The sequence below is a fragment of the Budorcas taxicolor genome, chromosome 7, assembly GCF_023091745.1.
Source record: "Budorcas taxicolor isolate Tak-1 chromosome 7, Takin1.1, whole genome shotgun sequence".
NCBI classification, from domain to species: Eukaryota; Metazoa; Chordata; class Mammalia; order Artiodactyla; family Bovidae; genus Budorcas; species Budorcas taxicolor.
Genome location: NC_068916.1, coordinates 72612877 through 72634817, shown reverse-complemented (window position 1 = coordinate 72634817; position 21941 = coordinate 72612877). Strand labels below are relative to the sequence as shown.

At 43.2% G+C, this 21941-nt stretch overlaps 1 protein-coding gene across 1 annotated transcript in view; it reads left to right on the top strand.

Moving 5' to 3' along the window:
• Window positions 1–20442: 20442 nt before the first annotated feature.
• Window positions 20443–21941, top strand: part of GABRB2 (gamma-aminobutyric acid type A receptor subunit beta2) — a 301134-nt gene continuing 299635 nt past the window's right edge. The window contains exons 1-3 of the mRNA XM_052643868.1: window positions 20443–20519; window positions 20677–20768; window positions 21789–21856. Of these exons, the coding sequence (XP_052499828.1) occupies window positions 20443–20519; window positions 20677–20768; window positions 21789–21856 (237 nt within the window). The remainder of the gene's footprint in view (window positions 20520–20676; window positions 20769–21788; window positions 21857–21941) is intronic.

The window sequence follows — 21941 nt, the reverse complement described above, 5'->3', positions numbered from 1 at the left end:
CAAGAAACAGGAGAAGCCTGTAACATGTACTCTCTCTCCCCCTGCCCCAATCACACAAAGAAAAAAGAAAAGAAACTGAAGTCACTCAGTCGTGTCTGACTCTTTGTGACCCCATGGACTGTAGCCTACCAGGCTCCTCTGTCCATGGGATTTTCCAGGCAAGAGACTGGAGTGGGTTGCCATTTCCTTCTCCAGGGGATCTTCCTGACCCAGGGATCGAACTCAGGTCTTCCACATTATAGGCAGACACTTTTACCATCTGAGCTACCAGCCAATCACACAGCTATTGCTTAAAAAACAGTAATACTAATATTGCTTATAACTCGTGATAGTCTTATCTTCAGAATTCTGATAATGATGTCTTAGACTTCTGATTCCCTAGTGGCTCAGATGGTAAAGAGTCTGCCTACAATGTGGGAGACCTGTGTTCGAGCCATGGTTTGGAAAAACCCCCTGAAGATGGAAATGGCAACCCACTCCAATATTCTTGCCTGGAAAATCCCATGGACAGAGGAGCCTGGCAGGCTACAGTCCATGGTGTCTCAAAGAGTTGGACAGGACTGAGCAACTAACACACAATGATGTCTTATTTTTCAGAAATAACAATTTCCCCTGTTTTGCATCTGAAAGCTTCACTGGTCTTAGGTTCATTCTCCAGGAACAAATCAGAGAGGATTTATGAGCAAATGGTAAGCACAGAGGTGAAATAAGATAGGAAAGGGAGGGTAAACTAAACAAGGGTGAGATTCCAAGCAAAGGCCATTTAGAGGATAAGTCTGAACTTAACTCCACAAAGGAATTCTGGAGTGTAAGTTGTATAAGAATTGTTTTATTTCCCACTAGACGATTTAATTGGCACTGTGGGAGGCTGCAAATTTTCCAGGTATTTCCCAGTGGCCAACGGCTGCCACTATAGCCCAAGAGTAGCAAAATGAAGAGGCTGAATGCAGATACTGGCCACAGATTTATCCCTCAAAATATGTTATATGTGTGTGTTGGGTGTGGGGTTGGAATACAAAAATGATCTGGTGGAATTTGGGCTGAGCATTTGCAATGTCTCCCGCACAACATTAATAACAGGAAAATAAATAAATGAACTTGTTTGAAGTTACAGACCAGAGATTCCTATTGCAAACTAGATATTTAAAGTTTCTCATTTTATCTATAAAAATTTATATGAATTTTATATTGTCTCTTAACATCTCAATGATTACTGGGTCTTCCCAAATCTATGAATTTGATTTGCTGTCTTTAAAAGGTATTTTAACTGATACCTGCTTTTTTATTTTTTTAACTTTTAAATTTAATCTTTTTAAACACTATATCATTTTCTGTTACTCTACTTTCTCTCCTGGTAGAATGACATTTTAGTCAAGATAAGATCTCAATGGTTTTCTTCTCTAATGTCCCATTTGTACTTTCCTGTCCATGTAGAAGGATGGAAGGGTCAAACAGCTCCTTGTAGACCACGAACTCCTAGCTCCTGAGAGGGAAAAAAGAATAGGCAGGCATTCATTTTACTATTTAGGTTTCTTTTAATTTTAGAAGAATCTAGGATATCAGCTTTCTTTCCCAAGTCAGCTCAGCTGCACACTAAGATTAAAGCTATCTATGATGCCGTGCCATAGTTGCCAGATACTCTCTTGCCCTTTTGAATATAGTGCTCATGCTCGTGTCCAGTTGCTCAGGTCGTGTCGGCCTCTTTGAGACTCTACGGTCTGTAGCCCACCAGGTTCCTCTGTCCGTGGAATTCTCTAGGCAAGAACACTGAAGCGGGTTGCCATGCCCTCCTCGCAGGGATCTTCCCCACCCAGGGATCGAATCTGCATCACAGGCAGATTCCTTACCTGCTGAGCCACCTGGAAAGCCATTTTGAATATAGAAATGACACAAAAGACTTTCAAATCACTAGTGCCATTTACATGATAGGTGAAGTGTCTTGGTTGTTGGCTTGTTTGTTTTCTTTCCCGGGAAGCTCTCACCATATTTTCCCAATAGGATTGTTTCATTTCATTCTCTATTACTCCTTAACCCATGATGCACCCTTATTGTTTATGCTTGTCTTTGGTCGCTTTCATGCTACTACTGCAGAATTGAGTAGCCTGCAAAAAAGTTTGCTGATCTCTGTTCAAAATGATGCAGCAAATATAACATTGCTGATAAATGTTTAAAGGGTGACTGGATCCCAGGGAACCCTTCCTCTATCTACATAATTTGAAATCCTCATTCTGACATCGAGGTTCTCCACATCATGGTGGCTGCCTTTGCCAGCCATTTATCTCTCTTTAGCCAGACACTGATTTGTGGATGAAGAAACTTACCTCAAACTTCCCGATTGCCTGCTAATAACTACAGTGATATTTTACCCATCCTTCTAGATTTATTTAGAATAGCATCTTGACAGCAAAGGCTTTCCCTTTAATTCTAACCAGCCATGATCTCTTTCTCCTGCAGTCTCCTTGGATTATGCTCTTCTAAGTTTATGCCTTTCTTGTGACATTAATATTCTACTGCTTAATCATTTTTGCTAGCTTCCTCATCCTCGCCTGCTACCATTTAGCTCCTTGAAGGGAGAAACCTTGTCTAATTCATCTTTTTGCTCCCTGCAAAACTGAGCCCATGTCTACGTGAATAGATATTCAGTATACTCACTGATGTGCCAAATTTGATTTTGACATCTGTGTCATAAAGACAACCCTGCTGTCTAAAGATGTTCAGGTTCACCTCGCATTTCCTGTATGCTGATCACTTACACGAGTGATTTCTGATGATCATAGATTCCTTAAAATTAAAAGGCCCTCACATCAATCTAAACTATGACAGTTTCTCTTACAGAACTTTGGCAGATTGTTCCTGCCCAAATTGTGTAGTCAAAGATTGCCAAATGTTTGCACACCGCCTACATTATTTTTGTCAAATCCACATACCACCTGCTCTGTTATTTTATCAGTATTTCCTTTTATTTACTCACCTTTACCTTTAAATGTTTTTTATTAAATAAAGGTAATTTCACTGCCTTGTATGGAACTCTAGTACTGTTGACCAAAAATGAAATATAGTTATAATGATAAAAACCAATGGACCTAGAGACTGTCATACAGAGTGAAGTCAGAAAGAGAAAAAAAACAAGTATCACATATTAACATACTTATATGGAATCTAGCCCGGAGAAGGCAATGCCACTCCACTCCAGTACTCTTGCCTGGAAAACCCCATGGACGGAGGAGCCTGGTAGGCTGCAGTCCATGGTGTTGCAAAGAGTCGGACATGACTGAGCGACTTCACTTTCACTTTTTACTTTCATGCATTGGAGAAGGAAATGGCAACCCACTCCAGTGTTCTTGCCTGGAGAATCCCAGGGATGAGGGAGCCTGGTGGGCTGCCATCTATGAGGTCGCACAGAGTCGGACACGACTGAAGTGACTTAGCAGCAGCAGCATGGAATCTAGCAAGATGGTACAGACAAACCTGTTTACAAGGCTGAAATCAACATACAGACATAGAGAACAAGCATATGGGCACTGAAGGGGGAAAAGGGGGTGGGTGTGATGAACTGGGAGATAGGGATTGACATATACACACTAATATGTATAAAATATTAATAGATAACTAATGAGAACCTACTGTATAGCACAAGGAACTCTACTCAGTGCTCTGTGGTGACCTAAATGGGCAGGAAATCCAAAAGAGGGGATATATGTATACCTATGGTTAATTCACTTTGCTGTACAGAAACTAACACAACATTGTAAAGCAACTATACCCCCAATTAAAAAAATCAAAGAGAATCTGAATGGTCTGCATCTATAGACTCACTCTTCTCAATTAAAATGGGTAAGTAACTGGAAAATCCCATGGACGGAGGAGCCTGGTAGGCTGCAGTCCACGGGGTCGCACAGAGTCAGACACGACTGAAGCGACTTAGCAGCAGCAGCAACAAGTCATAGAAGAATGCTGATGGCATCTTAGTATCAAACTGAGATTTTCGTATCTATATAACATTCAAAATCATCTCTTAACTATCAAGGATCTACATGCCAACTTCTAGATAAAGTATATGATTGGAGCATACCAGATTTCCAAAGTACTCTTTGCTTCTTGTTTTGATACATCGTTGGCACCCAACAACAAAGTGATTTAAGTCTAAACTCCTGTTAAGTCACATTTTAAAAAGTAAACAATGGTAGCTACTGGTTGTTGGACCTTCTGGCCTGAAAGGGTCTTTCCTTATTTTACAGACGAAGGCTAGATGGCTATGCTCTAGGCTAACCCGTGCCGCCTCCCTCGGTAGGAACACTTTCACTCACAGCTCTTAATCATTTACTTGAACCTAAAACTAAATTCATCTTCTTAGGAAATAGGAACAAAACATGATTCATGCAGTTTCTATTACGGAAGAATTATGCTGAAACAAATGGAAGGAGACTGTGGTTATTATCACCTACTCTTTAGGTTTCCAATTAAAGAAAATCTTCACTCTGATAGACTTTGACTAGTTTTTCTCCTTTCCTCTTTTTCTGAAGAGAAGCTTTTCTTAATCACAATGTGACACTTTCAGAATATTGTGAAATGGGGATAATATTAGAACTTACCTCATAGTATTTTGTGAAAATTAAGTGAGGTGTAGAAAGGTTGGAATATAAGTATCAGGAAAGGTCATTTAGTCTCAGCGATGACTTATGTCATAGTTAAATATTAAACAAAGGCTAATTTTAATTATTGAGAAAAATTATGTGTTAACACTGGGCTTCCCTGGTAGCTCAGAGAGTAAAGAATTTGCCTGCAAGGTGGGAGATCCAGGTTCGATTCTCGGGTTGGGAAGATTCCCTGGAGAATGGCAACCCACTCCAGTATTCTTGCCTAGAGAATTCCATGGACTGAGTGGCCTGGTGGGCTATAGTCCATGGGGTCACAAAGAGTTGGACAAGACTAAGTGAATAACACACACACACACACACACACACACACACATGTGTTAACACTAATGAGGAAGGAAATATCCTATGATTATAAGTATAGGAATTATTTTATTTAAATGCTTAAACAGCAAAGAAGTTTGCTGTGGAATTCACTCTTTCAAAAGTTTACTTAACTGTGTATACATGGAACAAATGCAATTATTTGATATTGACAATACAATATTTTTAATAACAGGTCTCAGTTACCCAAATTTTCAGTTACTAAGAATCTTCTATCTCTAGTCATTCTTATCTATATTTCTGTTAAAATTTTCCATTGGTTCTTGCAAGTATTTATGATTATTTTAAAATAATTGTGTGGATGACTGTTTCATGGATGACTATGTGAGTTGCTGAAATGTGAGTAGCAATCATCCACCCATCCATCTTGACACGGACCTGAGAAATCAGATGTCCTAGACTGATGCATGTATTCATTCAGTCTTGTCAGCTAGCTGCAAGGACATTCATGTAAGACAGATATGGTGAGTCTGGGTCCCTCTTCTAGTCAGATCCAAGTCCCTATGGAACTATTTATTTATCAAAAAGATATGGTCAATAGTAACACCTATCCTACATTTAGTAGACATCTGTGACTTTTATCTGTTCAGCATCCATGCCTCCTCTTCCTGGAAAGAGCACATGAGTGGTCTTTCTTTGGGTAATTATTCCTGAACCATTCCCAGTCCACAGGGTTTGGATATGGTATACCCAAGCTTTGGGCTTCCCTGGTGGCTCAGATGGTTAAAGAATGCAGGAAATGCAGGAAACTCAAGTTGGATCCCTGGGTTGGGAAGATCCCCTGGAGAAGGGAATGGCTACCCACTCCAGTATTCTTGCCTGGAGAATTCTAGGGACAGAGGAGTCTGGCAGCTACAGCCCATGGAGTCTCAAAGGTTGGACACGACTGAGTGACTGACACTACACTACACTGCCACCCCAGCTTCAGGACCAGGGGTGAACACATGCCCACCCATCAGAGCAAGTGACAGATTGAAGGTAGAACTGTGATCAAGTCCCCCAGCCTCCACTGAGTCCTACGATCTAACTTTAGAGGAGGGAGTAAATTGCTAATACTCTCAGGGCTGCTAAACCAGAGCAGCTCATGGCCATCTTTGGAAGACCCAGGTCTTCCTGCATTGCAGGCAGATTCTTTACCAGCTAAGCCACAAGGGAAGCCCTTTGGAAGACAGCCTGTCTGAGAATGAAGCCAACTTTCATAAAACAGAATCAGTAGATGAAGCAGTTTAAGCCTCTGAATCCACCTGTAGCTAAAGCTGAACACCCTTAAGTTTCATTTACATGACTAAATGGTCACTTACTGTAGCTACTTTGAATTCAGTTACTGTCACTTTCAACCCCAAGGTCACTGAAAAATATACTGCACAATAATAAATACACTACAAAGAATTAAATGAGTAATCATTGGTGTTATTAGAAAGTGAGCCAGTTAGGGAGCAAGCACTCAGTAAGTATTAGCTATCAATAAGAACTGCACTTATAATTTATCAATTACCGAGTGCCTTATAAAAGTTAGGTAAATGCACTGAGCCTGGGGAATAATTAAACACAAGAGTGAAAGTTCCTTGTAGAATTAGCAAATGGAGATGCTTCCAAAGGGGACTTAAAGGAAAAAACAAAATCAAAACCAAAATAGGAACAAACAAGCAAGACACTACACTTGACATTGCATTTACCCAGTGGCTCAGTGGTAAAGAACTCGCCTGCAATGCAGGAGTTGCAGGTCGATCCCTGGATCGGGAAGATCCCCTGGAGGAGGGCATGGCAACCCACTTCAGTATTCTTGCCTGGAGAATCCCATGGACAGGGAAGCCTGGCCAGCTACTGTCCCTAGGGTCACAAAGAGTCAGACACGACTAAGTGACTTAGCATGCATGCACACACACTTGACATTATCTGGATAGTAGTAGGGAGAGTAATTCTGCCTGAAGCTGGAGACAGCTGGAGCTTTTTAAGACCTTCATATGTCCAAGGCCTTTAACTTTAGGAGGCCCTCGACACATAATATTAATATAAAGCACATTAAAATGCACCTTTCCCATATGAAATTTAAATCTGTATAATTAGAATAACATTAAATTTTTATAGACATTTAATTAAACATTTAATTTCTACATTGCAGTTTACTTTTTAAAATTTGGATCCAATATGCACTTTTTTCATAATTCCAAAATTTTTTATAGGCCCTCAGAAGGCTTGTAAATCCTAGGCTTTCTAACTCAGGGATCTACTAGAAAAACAACCCTGGAAGAAGAGCACCACGAGAGGCCTCAGATTGTGTGACCCACATTCTGGAAAACTCCATTTTGGACACTGAATGTACACCTATGTTTGGCCATCTCTCACTGACCATCGCTAAAAACCAACCTGATGAGAGAGACATGGAGAAATTACTCCTTAGGACTGTCAGTGTCACTGCTTATACATCAGTTTTACTCATTTATTTATGTTCATAAGCTCACCGCACCTCCCCTGGAGGTCTGAGAAGCAGTTGGTAAGGACTTTCCCACTCTAGCCTTTTCTAGTATAAGGGATGTGGTGTTCTATTGCTTCTGAGACTGTGCATGAATATAATTAGAATCCCCATGGTGTCAGAGCTCAGGTAATTTCCTCATCTAACAATTTCACCTCCATTTGGAGCATCAGTAATTTCATTTTGCACTGTACTCCTGAAGATCGATTCATTTGAGGTGGTGCTAAAAAGTATTTTCCTTCAAAAGGTGTCTGGTAACTCCAGCTCTCAAAATTTCCATTGCTCGTTTGATTGTTAAATCAAATCTCCATTAGGTGTGGAGACCCTTTGTCTGAGCTAAGATTTTATTTCTGTTATATTAACGCAATGGGTGAGAGAAGCTGAGAACTGTAGACAAATCTGTGGGAGTTTTATATATAAAGTCACATAGGTATCAAGAAGAGCCTGAGTCCATTAACATTTTCTTATAAACTGCAATCTTCAGTTCAGTTCAGTTGCTCAGTCATGTCCGACTCTTTCGACCCCATGGACTGCAGCATGCCAGGCCTCCCTTTCCATCACCAAATCCTGGAGTTTACTCAAACTAGTGTCCATTGAGTTGTTGATGCCATCCAACCATCTCATCCTCTGTCGTCCCTTCTCCTTTGGCCTTCAGTCTTTCCCAGCATCAGAGTCTTTTCCAATGAGTCAGTTCTTCTCATCAGGTGGCCAAAGTATCAGAGTTTCAGCTTTAGCATCAGTCCTTCCAGTGAATATTCAGGACTGATTTCCTTTAGGATGGACTGGTTGGATCTGCTTGCTGTCCAAGGGACTCTCAAGAGTCTTCTCCAACACCACAGTTCAAAAGCATCAATGCTTTGGCACTCAGCTTTCTTCAAAGTCCAACTCTCACATCCATACATGACCACTGGAAAAACCATAGCCTTGACTAGATGGACCTTTGTTGGCAAAGTAATGTCTCTGCTTTTGAATACACTGTCTAGGTTGGTCATAACTTTTCTTCCAAGGAGTAAGCGTCTTTTAATTTCATGGCTTCAGTCACCATCTGCAGTGATTTTAGAGCCTGAGAAAATAAAGTCTGTTACTGTTTCCTCATATATTTGCCATGAAGTGATGGGACCAGATGTTATAACCTTAGTTTTCTGAATGCTGAGTTTTAAGCCAACTTTTCACTCTCCTCTTTCACTTTCATCAAAAGGCTCTTTAGTTCTTCCTCACTTTCTGCCATAAGTGTGGTATCATCTGCATATCTGAGGTTACTGATATTTCTCCCAGCAATCTTGATTCCAGCTTGTGCTTCATCCAGTCCAGTGTTTCTCATGATGTACTCTGCATAGAAGTTAAATAAGCAGGGTGACAATATACAGCCTTGACACACTCCTTTCCCAATTTAGTTCCAGTGTGTTGTTCCATGTCCAGTTCTAACTGTTGCTTCCTGACCTGCATACAGATTTCACAAGAGGCAGGTCAGGTGGTCTGGTAGTCCCATCTCTTGAAGAATCTTCCACAGTTTATTGTGATCCACACCATCAAAGGCTTTGGCATAGTCAATAAAGCAGAAGTAGGTGGTTTTCTGGAACTCTCTTGTTTTTTCAATGATCCAATGGATGTTGGTAATTTGATCTCTGGTTCCTCTGCCTTTTCTAAATCCAGGTTGAACATCTGGAAGTTCACAGTTCATATACTGTTGAATCCTGGCTTGGAAAATTTTGAGCATTACTTTGCTAGCATGTGAGATGAGTGCAGTTGTGTAGTAGTTTGAATATTCTTTGGCATTGCCTTTCTTTGGGACCCAGAGACCCCACAGAGACTGAAACAGAACTGTGTTTGAGTGTCTCCTGCAGAGGTATGGGTCAGCAGTAGACTGCCGCAGGGGCAGGGACTCTGGTTGCAATCTTATATAGATATTTAATCTCTGCTTCTGTCTCCTTATAGGTAAAATGGGAGTAATAATTATTAATATTTTATAGACACATTATAAAGATTAAATATATTACTATATAGAGAGCATTTTGAACAGCATCTGACAGACCAATTTTATTATTATTACCACATGTTATATTTTAGTTAAGTAATTTAAATACATCTATATGTCATAAGTCTTACTCCGGTTAAAACTTTTTTAGACACTCAGGTTTAATGTTAGTGCTACCTGCTGAATGAGAAACAAATAGGACTCAGTGGGCATAGAAATTCTGCAGAGCAAACCCTCATTAAACTGTAAGCCCATAACTTGGAATTTATGGTAATATATGAGATACCTAACTTTCTGGTGTCTATGAAGGCAAGCTTTGCCAGACAAATACAGAAGGTTATTTCTGACTAGCATAAGGGAAAAATATTTGATAAAATCTACAAATATTCTTTGGGCTTTCCTGGTGGCTGCTCAGATGGTAAAGAATCAGCGTGCAATGCAGGAGATGCAGGTTCGATCCCTGGGTTGGGAAGATCCCCGAAGATCCCCTGGGCTGGGAAGATCCCCTGAAGATCCCCTGAAGAAGAGAATGGCAACCCATTCCAGTAATCTTGCCTGAAGAATTTCATGGACAGAGGAGACTGGCGGGCTCTAGTTCACGGGGTTGCAAAGAGTCGGATACAACTGAGCAACACAGGAATATTCTTTAGCATATAAAAATAAAGGTGCATTCATATATAAGATATTTAGTACTTGAGAGGTTATTTAAAAATGGTTCCTATTTATACATTACAGTAGGTTGAGTAAGTTGTAGACTTGAAAACACTGGTAGTAATTAGTAAGTGGGTACTGAAAGCAATAAATGTAATTTTCTTTCAATATATATTTTTTACTTTCTTCCTACTTTTCAGTATTCCTTAAATTTGGAACACTATTTAAAAAGATGCTAATCAATATTCAAAGCTAAAGTATTCATTATTCATTTAAAAAATAATAATAAACACTTATGTTTAATCAGTCTGGCAAAGTAGGTACCCAGGTTCCATGAGAACCTCATCCATGATCATCATCTCTGAGGCTACACCAGCAGCAGGAAGTCAGAAAAGGTGCTCTGGCACTTGAGGACATATCGTATATGTATTTCTCACAGGATAAAAGCTATGTTGTGGAATATCACCTCTGCCTCCCCCTGACTGAACTGTGCAAGACTCTGGGGAAGAAATCAGGGTAGCAGAGGGAAATACTGGCTCATCTTGTATACCACAAGCATGTAATCTATTCAGAAACTTTAAAACCTCTTAAGGATTCAATACAGTTGACTAGTCCTTCTTTATTAGAATATTCTCCTTCTTTGGCTTTGATCACATCACTGTGGTTTTCCTCTTGCCTTTGGGGCCATTTCTAATTTCACCCTTCTGGAGGGCTGTAAATTGTCAATTTCCAGAAGATTCCTTTCTTACTCTATATATCCTCCTTGCATAAGTTGTCATAAACTCTCATGATTTAAGTGGGAGGATGATCTGCAGGATCATGAAATAATGACTTATTCATTAGAACATATATATTAGGTTTCTTCTATAGCCCTGGGCCAAGTGTTATTCACTCAGTCTTGTCCGACTCTTTGTGATACCAGGGACTGTAGTCCACCAGGATCCTAGTACTTAGGAAAGCAGGCATAATTCCGTTTTTCTGAACTTTCATTTCATGTAGGAAGACAGAATTACAATAGGAAAAATAAAATATGTTAATAGTAATATGTCCTAAAAAGAAAAATTCAGACAGAGAGGGAAGTAAAGTGTCAGTTTGCAACACAGAAAGTTTGTATTGGCTCCACATCAGTGCTCAGCATCCATATAACTAAATATCCAGTGCACCTTAGCTGGCTAGATGGGACTTTATATTTGTCATGAGCCAAACTGAATGTATGATTCCCATCAACTTTCTTCTACTGCCACCAATGAGTTGCTCAAACCAGAATGTATGAGTCATTCTTGAACCCCTCTCCCTCTTTCCCCATAGCCCATGCATCACAAAGTTAACCATTTCTCCCACACAACTCTAGCCACTTCTCTCCAGCTTCACTGTCACTGTCCTAATTGAGTCCAACATCACATCTCACCTGGATTACTGCAAGAAGAGATCCCCTATGGCCATCAACATCTTCCTCCAGTGTGGTTAAAACTCACCTTGTCACTCCTTTGGCCTGTGCTCAGTTGCTCAGTCATGTCTGACTCTTTGAGACCTCATGGACTGTAGCCCACCAGGCTCTTCTGTCCATGGGTTTTCTCTAGACAAGAATACTGGGGTGGGTTGCCATGCTCTCCTCCAGGGGATCTTCCCAGTCCAGGGATCAGACCCTAGTCTCCTGCACTGCAGGCAGATTCTTTAACTGTCATTCCTTTTCTTCAAAAGATTAATGGACCAAATTGCTTTGGCCCAGCATGCCACCACATCATTCTTGGAGCCACTCTTACCCTTGTACCCTAGTCTTTGTTCTTGCTTCCATCCTCTCTTGGCCCTGGATATTTTCACATACTATATCTTCTTCCTAGAATGTTCTTCCCCTAGCTCTTCATCAGGCTAACTCATCTTTCAAATCTCATGTTAAAATATCACTTCAGCAGGCAAGTTTTACCCAAACCCTCAAGCTGAGTTATTTACACTAATTATGGACATGGAACAACAGACTGGTTCCAAATAAGAAAAGGAGTATGTCAAGGCTGTATATTGTCACCCTGCTTGTTTAACTTATATGCAGAGTACATGATGAAAAATTCTGGGTTGGAGGAAGCACAAGCTAGAATCAAGGTTGCTGGGAGAAATATCAGTAACCTCAGATATGCAGATGACACCACCCTTATGGCAGAAAGTGAAGAGGAACTAAAAAGCCTCTTGATGAAAGTGAAAGTGGAGAGTGAAAAAGTTGGCTTAAAGCTCAACATTCAGAAAACGAAGATCATCACTTCATGGGAAATAGATGGGGAAACAGTAGAAACAGTGTCAGACTTTATTTTGGGGGGGCCCCAAAAGTCACTGTAGATGGTGACTGCAGCCATGAAATTAAGACGCTTACTCCTTGGAAGAAAAGTTATGACCAACCTAGATAGCATATTGAAAAACAGAGACATAACTGCCAACAAAAGTCCGTCTAGTCAAGGCTATGGTTTTTCCTGTGGTCATGTATGGATGTAAGAGTTGGACTGTGATGAAGGCTGAGTGCCGAAGAATTGATGCTTTTGAACTGTGGTGCTGGAGAAGACTCTTGAGAGTCCCTCGGACTGCAAGAAGATCCAACCAGTCCATTCTAAAGGAGATCAACCCTGGGATTTCTTTGGAAGGAATGATGCTAAAGCTGAAACTCCTGGATTTTGGCCACCTCATGTGAAGAGTTGACTCATTGGAAAACACTTTGATGCTGGGAGGGATTAGGGGCAGGAGGAGAAGGGGATGACAGAGGATGAGATGGCTGGGGGCATCACTGACTCAATGGACGTGAGTCTGAGTGAACTCCAGGAGTTGGTGATGGTCAGGGAGGCCTGGCGTGCTGCGATCCATGGGGTCGCAAAGAGTCAGACAGGACTGAGCGACTGAACTGAACTGAACTGATGGATTCCTAATATCCTATCTTCTTCACAATATCTTCTACATCTGTTATTCTATTCTCCTCTCTCCACAGTCAAAAGCTCCAAAATGTTAAGGACAATGGCTGCCTTTTCAAAACATTATCCCCTAGTGCTTATCAAATAATGTTTGACATAGAGGTGCCCAATATGCTACTGGAGATCAGTGGAGAAATAACTCCAGAAAGAATGAAGGGATGGAGCCAAAGCATAAACAACACCCAGTTGTGGATGTGACTGGTGATAGAAGCAAGGTCCAATGATGTAAAGAGCAATATTGCATAGGAACCTGGAATGTCAGGTCCATGAATCAAGGCAAATTGGAAGTGGTCAAACAAGACATGGCAGAGTGAACGTCGACATTCTAGGAATCAGCAAACTAAAATGGACTGGAATGAGTGAATTTAACTCAGATGACCATTATATCTACTACTGCGGGCAGGAATCCCTCAGAAGAAATGGAGTAGCCATCATGGTCAACAAAAGAGTCTGAAATGCAATACTTGGATGCAATCTCAAAAACGACAGAATGATCTCTGTTCGTTTCCAAGGCAAACCATTCAATATGACAGTAATCCAAGTCTATGTCCCAACCAGTAATGCTGAAGAAGCTGAAGTTGAACGGTTCTATGAAGACCTATAAGACCTTTTAGAACTAACACCCAAAAAAGATATCCTTTTCATTATAGGGGACTGGAATGCAAAAGTAGGAAGTCAAGAAACACTTGGAGTAATAGGAAATTTGTCCTTGGAGTACGGAATGAAGCAGAGCAAAGACTAAGAGTTTTGCTGAGAAAATGCACAGGTCATAGCAAACACCCTCTTCCAACTACACAATAGAAGACTCTACACATGGACATCACCAGATGGTCAACATCGAAATCAGATTGATTATATTCTTTGCAGCCAAAGATGGAGAAGCTCTATACAGTCAACAAAAACAAGACCAGGACCTGACTGTGGCTCATATCATGAACTACTTATTGCCAAATTCAGACTTAAATTGAAGAAAGTAGGGAAAACCACTACTTGATTTAGGCCATTCAGGTATGACCTAAATCAAATCCCTTATGATTATACAGTAGAAGTGAGAAATAGATTTAAGGGACTAGATCTGATAGACAGAGTGCCTGATGAACTATGGACTGAGGTTCGTGATATTGTACAGGAGACAGGGATCAAGACCATCCCCATGGAAAAGAAATGCAAAAAAGCAAAATGGCTGTCTGAGGAGGCCTTACAAATAGCTGTGAAAAGAAGAGAAGCAAAAAGCAAAGGAGAAAAGGAGAGATAAGCATCTGTATGCAGAGTTCCAAAGAATAACAAGGAGAAATAAGAAAGCCTTCCTCAGCGATCAATGCAAAGAAATAGAGGAAAACAACAGAATGGGAAAGACTGGAGGTCTCTTCAAGAAAATTAGAGATACCAAGGGAACATTTCACTCAAAGATGGGCTCGATAAAGGACAGAAATAATATGGACCTAACAGAAGCAGAAGATATTAAGAAGACGTGGCAAGAATACGCAGAAGAACTATACAAAAAAGATCTTCAAGACCAAGATATTCATGATGGTGTGATCACTCACCTAGAGCCAGACATTCTGGAATGTGAAGTCAAGTGGGCCTTAGAAAGCATCACTATGAACAAAGCTAGTGGAGGTGATGGAATTCCAGTTGAGCTATTTCAAATCCAGAAAGATGATGCTATGAAAGTGCTGCACTCAATATGTCAGCAAATTTGGAAAACTCAGCAGTGGCCACAGGACTGGAAAAGGTCAGTTTTCATTCTAATCCCAAAGAAAGGCAATGCCAAAGAATGCTCAAACTAAGGCACAATTGTACTCATCTCACACGCTAGTAAAGTAATGCTCAAAATTCTCCAAGCCAGGCTTCTACAATACATGAACCGTGAACTTCTAGATGTTCAAGCTGGTTTTAGAAAAGGCAGAGGAACCAGAGGTCAAATGGCCAACATCCACTGGCTCATGGAAAAAGCAAGAAAGTTCCAGAAAAACATCTATTTCTGCTTTATTGACTATGCCAAAGCCTTTGACTGTGTGGATCACAATAAACTATGGAAAATTCTGAAAGAGATGGAAATACCAGAGCACCTGACCTGCCTCTTGAGAAACCTATATTCAAGTCAGGAAGCAACAATTAGAACTGGTCATGTAACAACAGACTGGTTCCAAATAGGAAAAGGAGTACGTCAAGGCTGTATATTATCACCCTGCTTATTTAACGTCTATGCAGAGTACATCATGAGAGATGCTGGGCTGGAAGAAGCACAAGCTGGAATAAAGATTGCCATGAGAAATATCAATAACCTCAGATATGCAGATGATACCACCCTTATGGGAGAAAGTGAAGAGGAACTAAAAAGCCTCTTGATGAAAGTGTAAGTGGAGAATGCAAAAGTTGGGTTAGTAAACATTCAGAAAACGAAGATCATGGCATCTGGTCCCATCACTCCATGGGAAATAGATGGGGAAACAGTGGAAACAGTGTCAGACTCCAGTTTTTTGCGCTCCAAAATCATTGCAGATGGTGACTGCAGCCATGAAATTAAAAGACGCTTACTCCTTGGAAGAAAACTTATGACCAACCTAGATAGCATATTCAAAAGCAGAGCCATGACTTTGCCAACAAAGTCCGTCTAGTCAAGGCTATGGTTTTTCCAGCAGTCATGTATGGATGTGAGAGTTGGAATGTGAAGAAAGCTGAGCACCGAAGAATTGATGCTTTTGAACTGTGGTGCTAGAGAAGACTCTTAAGAGTCCCTTGGACTGGAAGGAGATCCAACCAGTCCATTCTGAAGGAGATCAGCCCTGGGATTTCTTTGGAAGGAATGATGCTAAAGCTGAAACTCCAGTACTTTGGCCACCTCATAAGAAGAGTTGAGTCATTGGAAAAGGCTCTGATGCTGGGAGGGATTGGGGGCAGGGGGAGAAGGGGACGACAAAGGATGAAATTTTTGGATGGCATCACTGACTCGATGGACGTGAGTCTGAGTGAACTTCGAGGGTTGGTGATGGACAGGGAGGCCTGGCATGCTGCGATCCATGGGGTTACAAAGAGTTGGACACGACTGAGTGACTGAACTGAACTGAACTGAAATTTTCAGTGAGGAGAGCATGGAACTCTTAGTCCCAGTGTCATGGGTTTGAGCCACAAGTTTGGTGCAGTTACGCTTCCCTGATGGCTCCGATGGTAAAGAATCTGCCTGCAATACAGAGACCCAGATTCGATCCCTGGGTCAGGAAGATCCCCTGGAGAAGGGAATGGCAACCCACTCTAGTATTCTTGCCTGGAGATTCTCATGGACAGAGGAGCATGGTGGGCTACAGCCCATGGGTTTGCAAAGAGTCAGACACAAATGGCAACTACCACAAATAGCCAATACATGTTTACTGAAGAAATGAATAAATATTATAGCAAAGATAAATACCAGATGATTAGTGACTGTTATCTTATCACTTGGCATTTATATGCTTCATACTCAAGAGGTGATTCTGAATCATGATCTCTTCAGAGTACTTACACATCGCCTTCCCTTTATACATTTGGGATCAGGGAGGATGCTCTCCAGCAACTAACACATTTCCAGAATCCAGTAGTGCCTTCCCTTGCACATTATTGTTCCAATTTTCACATTCCTAGGCACAGCGTTATCAGCCAAATCTTCCAGAGAGATGTCCTAGTGCTGATTCTGCTATAAAATAGAGACCCACTTTAGACATAAATTGATCTTGGATTTTGTAACCAGTAAGAATACCTGTTTGCATTAGTTACAGTTATTATTAAGAAATAACACTGAGATGGTACCACAAAAGGAAAATAACTATGACTTTTTCTTTTCTCCTTTTGATTGCTGCTTGGGACTTTAATATATTTTCTTCTTATCCTTATCTTTTTGATAATTCCCTTGAAGTATCTGATCCTCTCTTCTCAAACCAATTTATGCTTTTTCAGGAGAATTACACTAAATTTATGTCCACTTGGTCTTTATAGACTAATGCCATTAAACCTCGTTTGCTTTCCTTCCCATTCATTATGCCTTATTCATTAAAAATTGCGAATATTTATTAATCATGTACCAAATGCTACACATATACCGTTCTACAACAAAGAAAGCATTGTATTTAATTTTTACAGAAGAGGAAACTAGGATTTAGAAAGGTTAAGTGACCTGTCCAAACTCCAAAGATACTAAGTATTTGAACTGGGATTTGAGCCCAAAGTATGTGCTATTGTCTTACTTGTTGTTTAATTATTTGCCCTCCTTTCCCTTGATTTTCTGTATATATTAGGTCTTCAATAAATAATTTAAGGTTTCACTAGACCATTATTATTATTATTGGAAGACGAATGGTAGTATTCCTGATTTTGCTGTTTGTTCTTTCAACTGAAATTGAACTGAGCCTAAATAAAGATGAGATGGTAGCGCAGCAAACGCAATATGGATAACTAATGGTCAGAAGGAAAATCCTGTTTCGAGGTGTTTTCAAGAGGAAGAAAAGTTTTCCAGGGCTTCACCAGCTGGTGACGTCAAATTCTTTTGGGAATCCACTGGTATAATGTTATTAATAATCATTTAAACTATTCCACCCCCCCCCCCCCTTTTAAAAGAGTGAGCCTGTGTAAAACATTTCCATTGTGTCTGTAAAACAAGGGATAGAGAGAAATCGGCAGTTTGCCCGGGCCATTGGTCTGTATTTTGATTCCTGTAACTCTCTACCCAAGTAATTACAGATAGGAGACTTATAGATTCGTTTCCTCTGTGTCTATCTCACTGTCTCTCTCTCATGCTGTGTCTCTGGAGGGACTTTTAGGAGCCGGGTAGCCCGCCAGGCTGTAGCTCTGTGAAGCTGCAGTGTTTAAGGGGCTGTTTCACCGTCTCAAAAGCAGAAATTCCACGTGCGGGTTAGGGCAAACGCTCCTCCTGCCGCGTGCCGCTCGCCTTGTGTCCCCGCGGAGCTGTCGGATTCCCGCTTCACCTCGCAGCGCTCCCGCCTCCACACTTCCCCTGGAGTCATTCCCCGGCCGTCCCAGGATAACCCCTGACCTAGGCTGGGGAGGAAGATGACTGTCAAGAGGTAAAATAGGTCAAGAGTGCCGCTGGGCCCCGGGCCTTGAAGAGACTCTGTGCGGCGGCCGGCGCCCCCTCGTCTCCGCCGACGCGGGGTGGGGATCCGCCTGGTGCGGTGTGCTTGCCCGCGCCTCCGCAGGCCGCCGGGGGCTCGGTGGGCGCGGGAGCTGCGCCGCAAGAGGAGCCCGCAAGGTCGCGACGTCAGAGTCAAGACGGTCTGGTCTAATGGTTAGGGCTTTCGAGTGCAGTTTTGGTTTCACCTCTGGCCACCTGGGTGACCTTGCGCAAGTTCCTCAGCTTGAGCCCACCAGCTTCTACATCCATGATGTGGGTAGAGTGGGGTGCTACCTAATGCACCTGGGCGTGCAAGAATGAACTAAATGAAGCACTCCTGGCACACAGTAGGCGCTCAGTTACTGGCTAAGCTGATTAGGTGGAGGTGTTACAAGTTCCCGCTTTGGGGTTCGGAACACAGGTTCGAGCTCCGACTTTTTCTCGTTCTTCACAAAGCAGGGGTGTTGGGAGGGTAGCAGGAGTCCCTGCCCTCCCCTCCCAGCCCCTCAACTACCAATAAACCTCGGAGAACCTGGAGAGTCCGTCTCGGGGCGCCTTCAGACGGCCCCGCTGCCGGAGCCCAGTAGCGTCTCCCGGCGCCCGCGGGGCGTCTCTTTCTCTCGAGCGGAGGAAAGATTTCTTCAGTGTTATCTCCTTCCCTCTCGAGCCCCCGAGCTCGCTCGCTACTGCCTGTGTCCCGGCGGCCGCGGAGAGCCGGGTCAAGCCTCCGGCCGGAGGGAAGAGTCTGCCCCGGGGTGTGCTAGCCCCTCCTGGCCCCGAGCAGGGAAGCGAGGGAGAGGTGGCGTGGAGCCCGCGGGAGGTGCGGGGCCCCGGGCGACCCACCCGGCCCCTGCCTCATTTTGCCTGCCTTCTGGGCACCGCTCGGGTATTTCAGGCCCCGACGCGCCGCCGGGTGTCGGTCCTCACCACCCTCCCTCCCTAGCCGCGGCCAAGGGGCCTAAGAGAGAGGGGCCGGGGTGAGGGGCACCAGCGCCGCGCGGCGGGAGAGGGCGACGAGCGCAGGCCAGCGAGGTAAGGAGGGGCGCGCGGCGGGCGGGCCGGCTGCCGCACGTGCGCGCGCCAGTGCGCGTGCTCGGAGGGGGCGTGGGCGGCCCGCCGGCGCTTCCTGCACCCGGTCGCAGTCGGGGTCTCTTGTCCCCCTAGCATCCCTAAGTCCCCACGTCCCATTATCCCCCGTCCTCCAAATCCCACCCTCCCTGCTAATGATTTCCCAGTGCAGAAGCAGGGAGAAACCTGGAGAGACTGCTCTTTCTACTCCCCTCGCCATCCCCCCGGCCCCCGCCCTTCCTGCTATAAATAATCTGGACTGGCGGGTCAGGCAAGTCACTCGGCCAGAAACCTGGACCCCGAGGTTTTCTTCTCTGGGAATAGGGGGCAAAGGGCGAGGAGGAGGAAGACACAAATCGCTCGTGAGTAGTGAAGAAAAGCTTGCTCCTTGACTCCTAGAAAACACCAGGCATCATTTTCTTCTTAAAAAAAAATATATATATATATATATATATATATATATATATATATATATATATATATTTCCGTTTCTTATTCTCCACGCTACGTACCCCCTCCACTCCCGGCCCCAAATCCAACCCATTGCTCAACACTCCTCCCATCGGTTTCTTCCCTCCCTCCACCTTCCACTCCCGCTCCCACCATTCCTGTTCCTTCCCCCACCTCCCCACCTCCGCCACACAACCCCCACTTCCAGCACCCATCTCGCCCTAGGCAGGGGATGCTCTGTGCCTTGGAAATAAAGTTCAGATTCCTTTCCCCGCCGCTTGCTGAGACCAGAAGTCGACTCCCAGGCACTCATTTTCCCCTAGCACTACACACCTGCTCTCCTTTAAATTCCTAATCTGGTTCTGCATATTTAAGAGGAAACACACACACACACACACACACACACAAAACCCACAACCCGCGAGGTGCGAAACCGCCTCCTGCCACTACCAAAACTTACCAGACGCTCTAGTTGTTTTTGTCTTAACAAAAGGACAACAAAAATTTTTACCGTGGGTCCTCCCGTAGGGTGACTTTTCTATATTATTCAAATACGTACATATTGTACCTATATATATTTATATATATATATATATGTTTTCCCTTTTTTTCCCCTTTAATTTTTTTTTCCCCCTTTAACAAGAAAATCTTTTCGGTCCCAGGCAACCGCTGCTGCCCCTTTGATGTTTTGGTACGCCGTGCGCATGCGCCTCACATTAGAATTACTGCACTGGGCAGACTAAGTTGGATCTCCTCTCTTCAGTGAAACCCTCAACCCATCCAAAACTAAAGGGATGTGGAGAGTCCGGAAAAAGGACTACTTTGGGATTTGGTCATTCCCCTTAATAATCGCCGCCGTCTGTGCGCAGAGGTAAGTGTGCCTAGCGTTTCTCTTTTTCCTTTTTCACTTTGAAGGGCTCTGTCTGCATACCTCTGTGAGCAAGGATCTGTAGTGAGGATCAGATAGCTACTGAAGCGCTGTGCCTGCTGTTTTATTGATGCCTGTTTATTGTCTTTTCTTTCCTTAGTGTCAATGACCCTAGTAATATGTCGCTGGTTAAAGAGACGGTGGATAGACTCCTGAAAGGTTATGATATTCGGCTGAGACCAGATTTTGGAGGTAATGGGGTTGCCTTGGTAATAAGAAACAGCCCAGCAGCTATTGCCTAAGCTGTCTTTTGAGCTTTGTGCGCTGTCTTTCCTCTCCCTTACTGTGGGTTGCATGTGGTGTATTGACTGAGTCTCTGTGTTACCATATTGAGAAAATGATCCAAACTTAAGCCTGTGTGTTACTCTCCAGCACTTAGGTGGTCTTTCAGAGATACCCTCTTAGCCTATACTGGAGACCGCTGTCTTCCAGCTTCACTATTTAAATTCTTTGCTTCACCGCCTTTGTTTTGCTGAGATACAAACCTCTTAAGTTTAATTAATATTGTGCCAGTGAACCTGGCTTCCTGAAGGCCACCAGGAACGTTTTTGAGGACAAGATATGCAGACAGTTGGTTGAGAAGTGGCATTAACCCCCTGTGCCCGCCTTCTTTGGAGGAGTTCAGGCCATGGTTTAAATTGGCTGCTTTCTGGATATTACCCAGTCCTGGAAGCCTCACTGCGGGGGACAGCTGGGATGGGGCTAGAGGGGACCTGTGGGGCTTGCAGAACAGGGAGGGTAGGGGGAGAAGGGCCAGAGATCTCTTTTGCTTCAGCCTTAGATACAATGATATGTCCATTTAATTTTACTCCAGACTCTAACAAATCTCAAAGAGTTAAAACCTTCACTGAAGGGGGTAGGGGATGGGAAGAATAAGAAGGGGGTTTCAGTGCTCTCTACAACATTTCCCTTGAGCTAGCCCAGCCGGATTCAGGTGCTTTTGTGGGTTGTGAGTATTCTTATGCTGAGACATCTGCATATGTAGAAGAGCTGGAATCCCTCACCCATCGGGCACGTGCATGCCTATTTAATGGAGCATTTCTCAGAGGATTACCTGCCACCCTTAAATGAAAGGAGCAGAGATTTGAAGAATTTGAGGGTTAGCAGTGGGGAGGGATTTGGGGAGGACTGTCCCGTGCCCATGCCCGGGGACTCTTGCTAAGAATGCACGAAGTTCTGAGAAATCACGTGGCTGGTCCTTTTGGTTTTCAGGTCCCCCTGTGGCAGTGGGAATGAACATTGACATTGCCAGCATCGACATGGTTTCTGAAGTCAATATGGTGAGTATTAAGGTTTATAGCTGTGTCTCCACAGACCTTCATTTGGGGACAGGAAGGAGAAAGGATCCGGCCAGTGGGGGTGGGG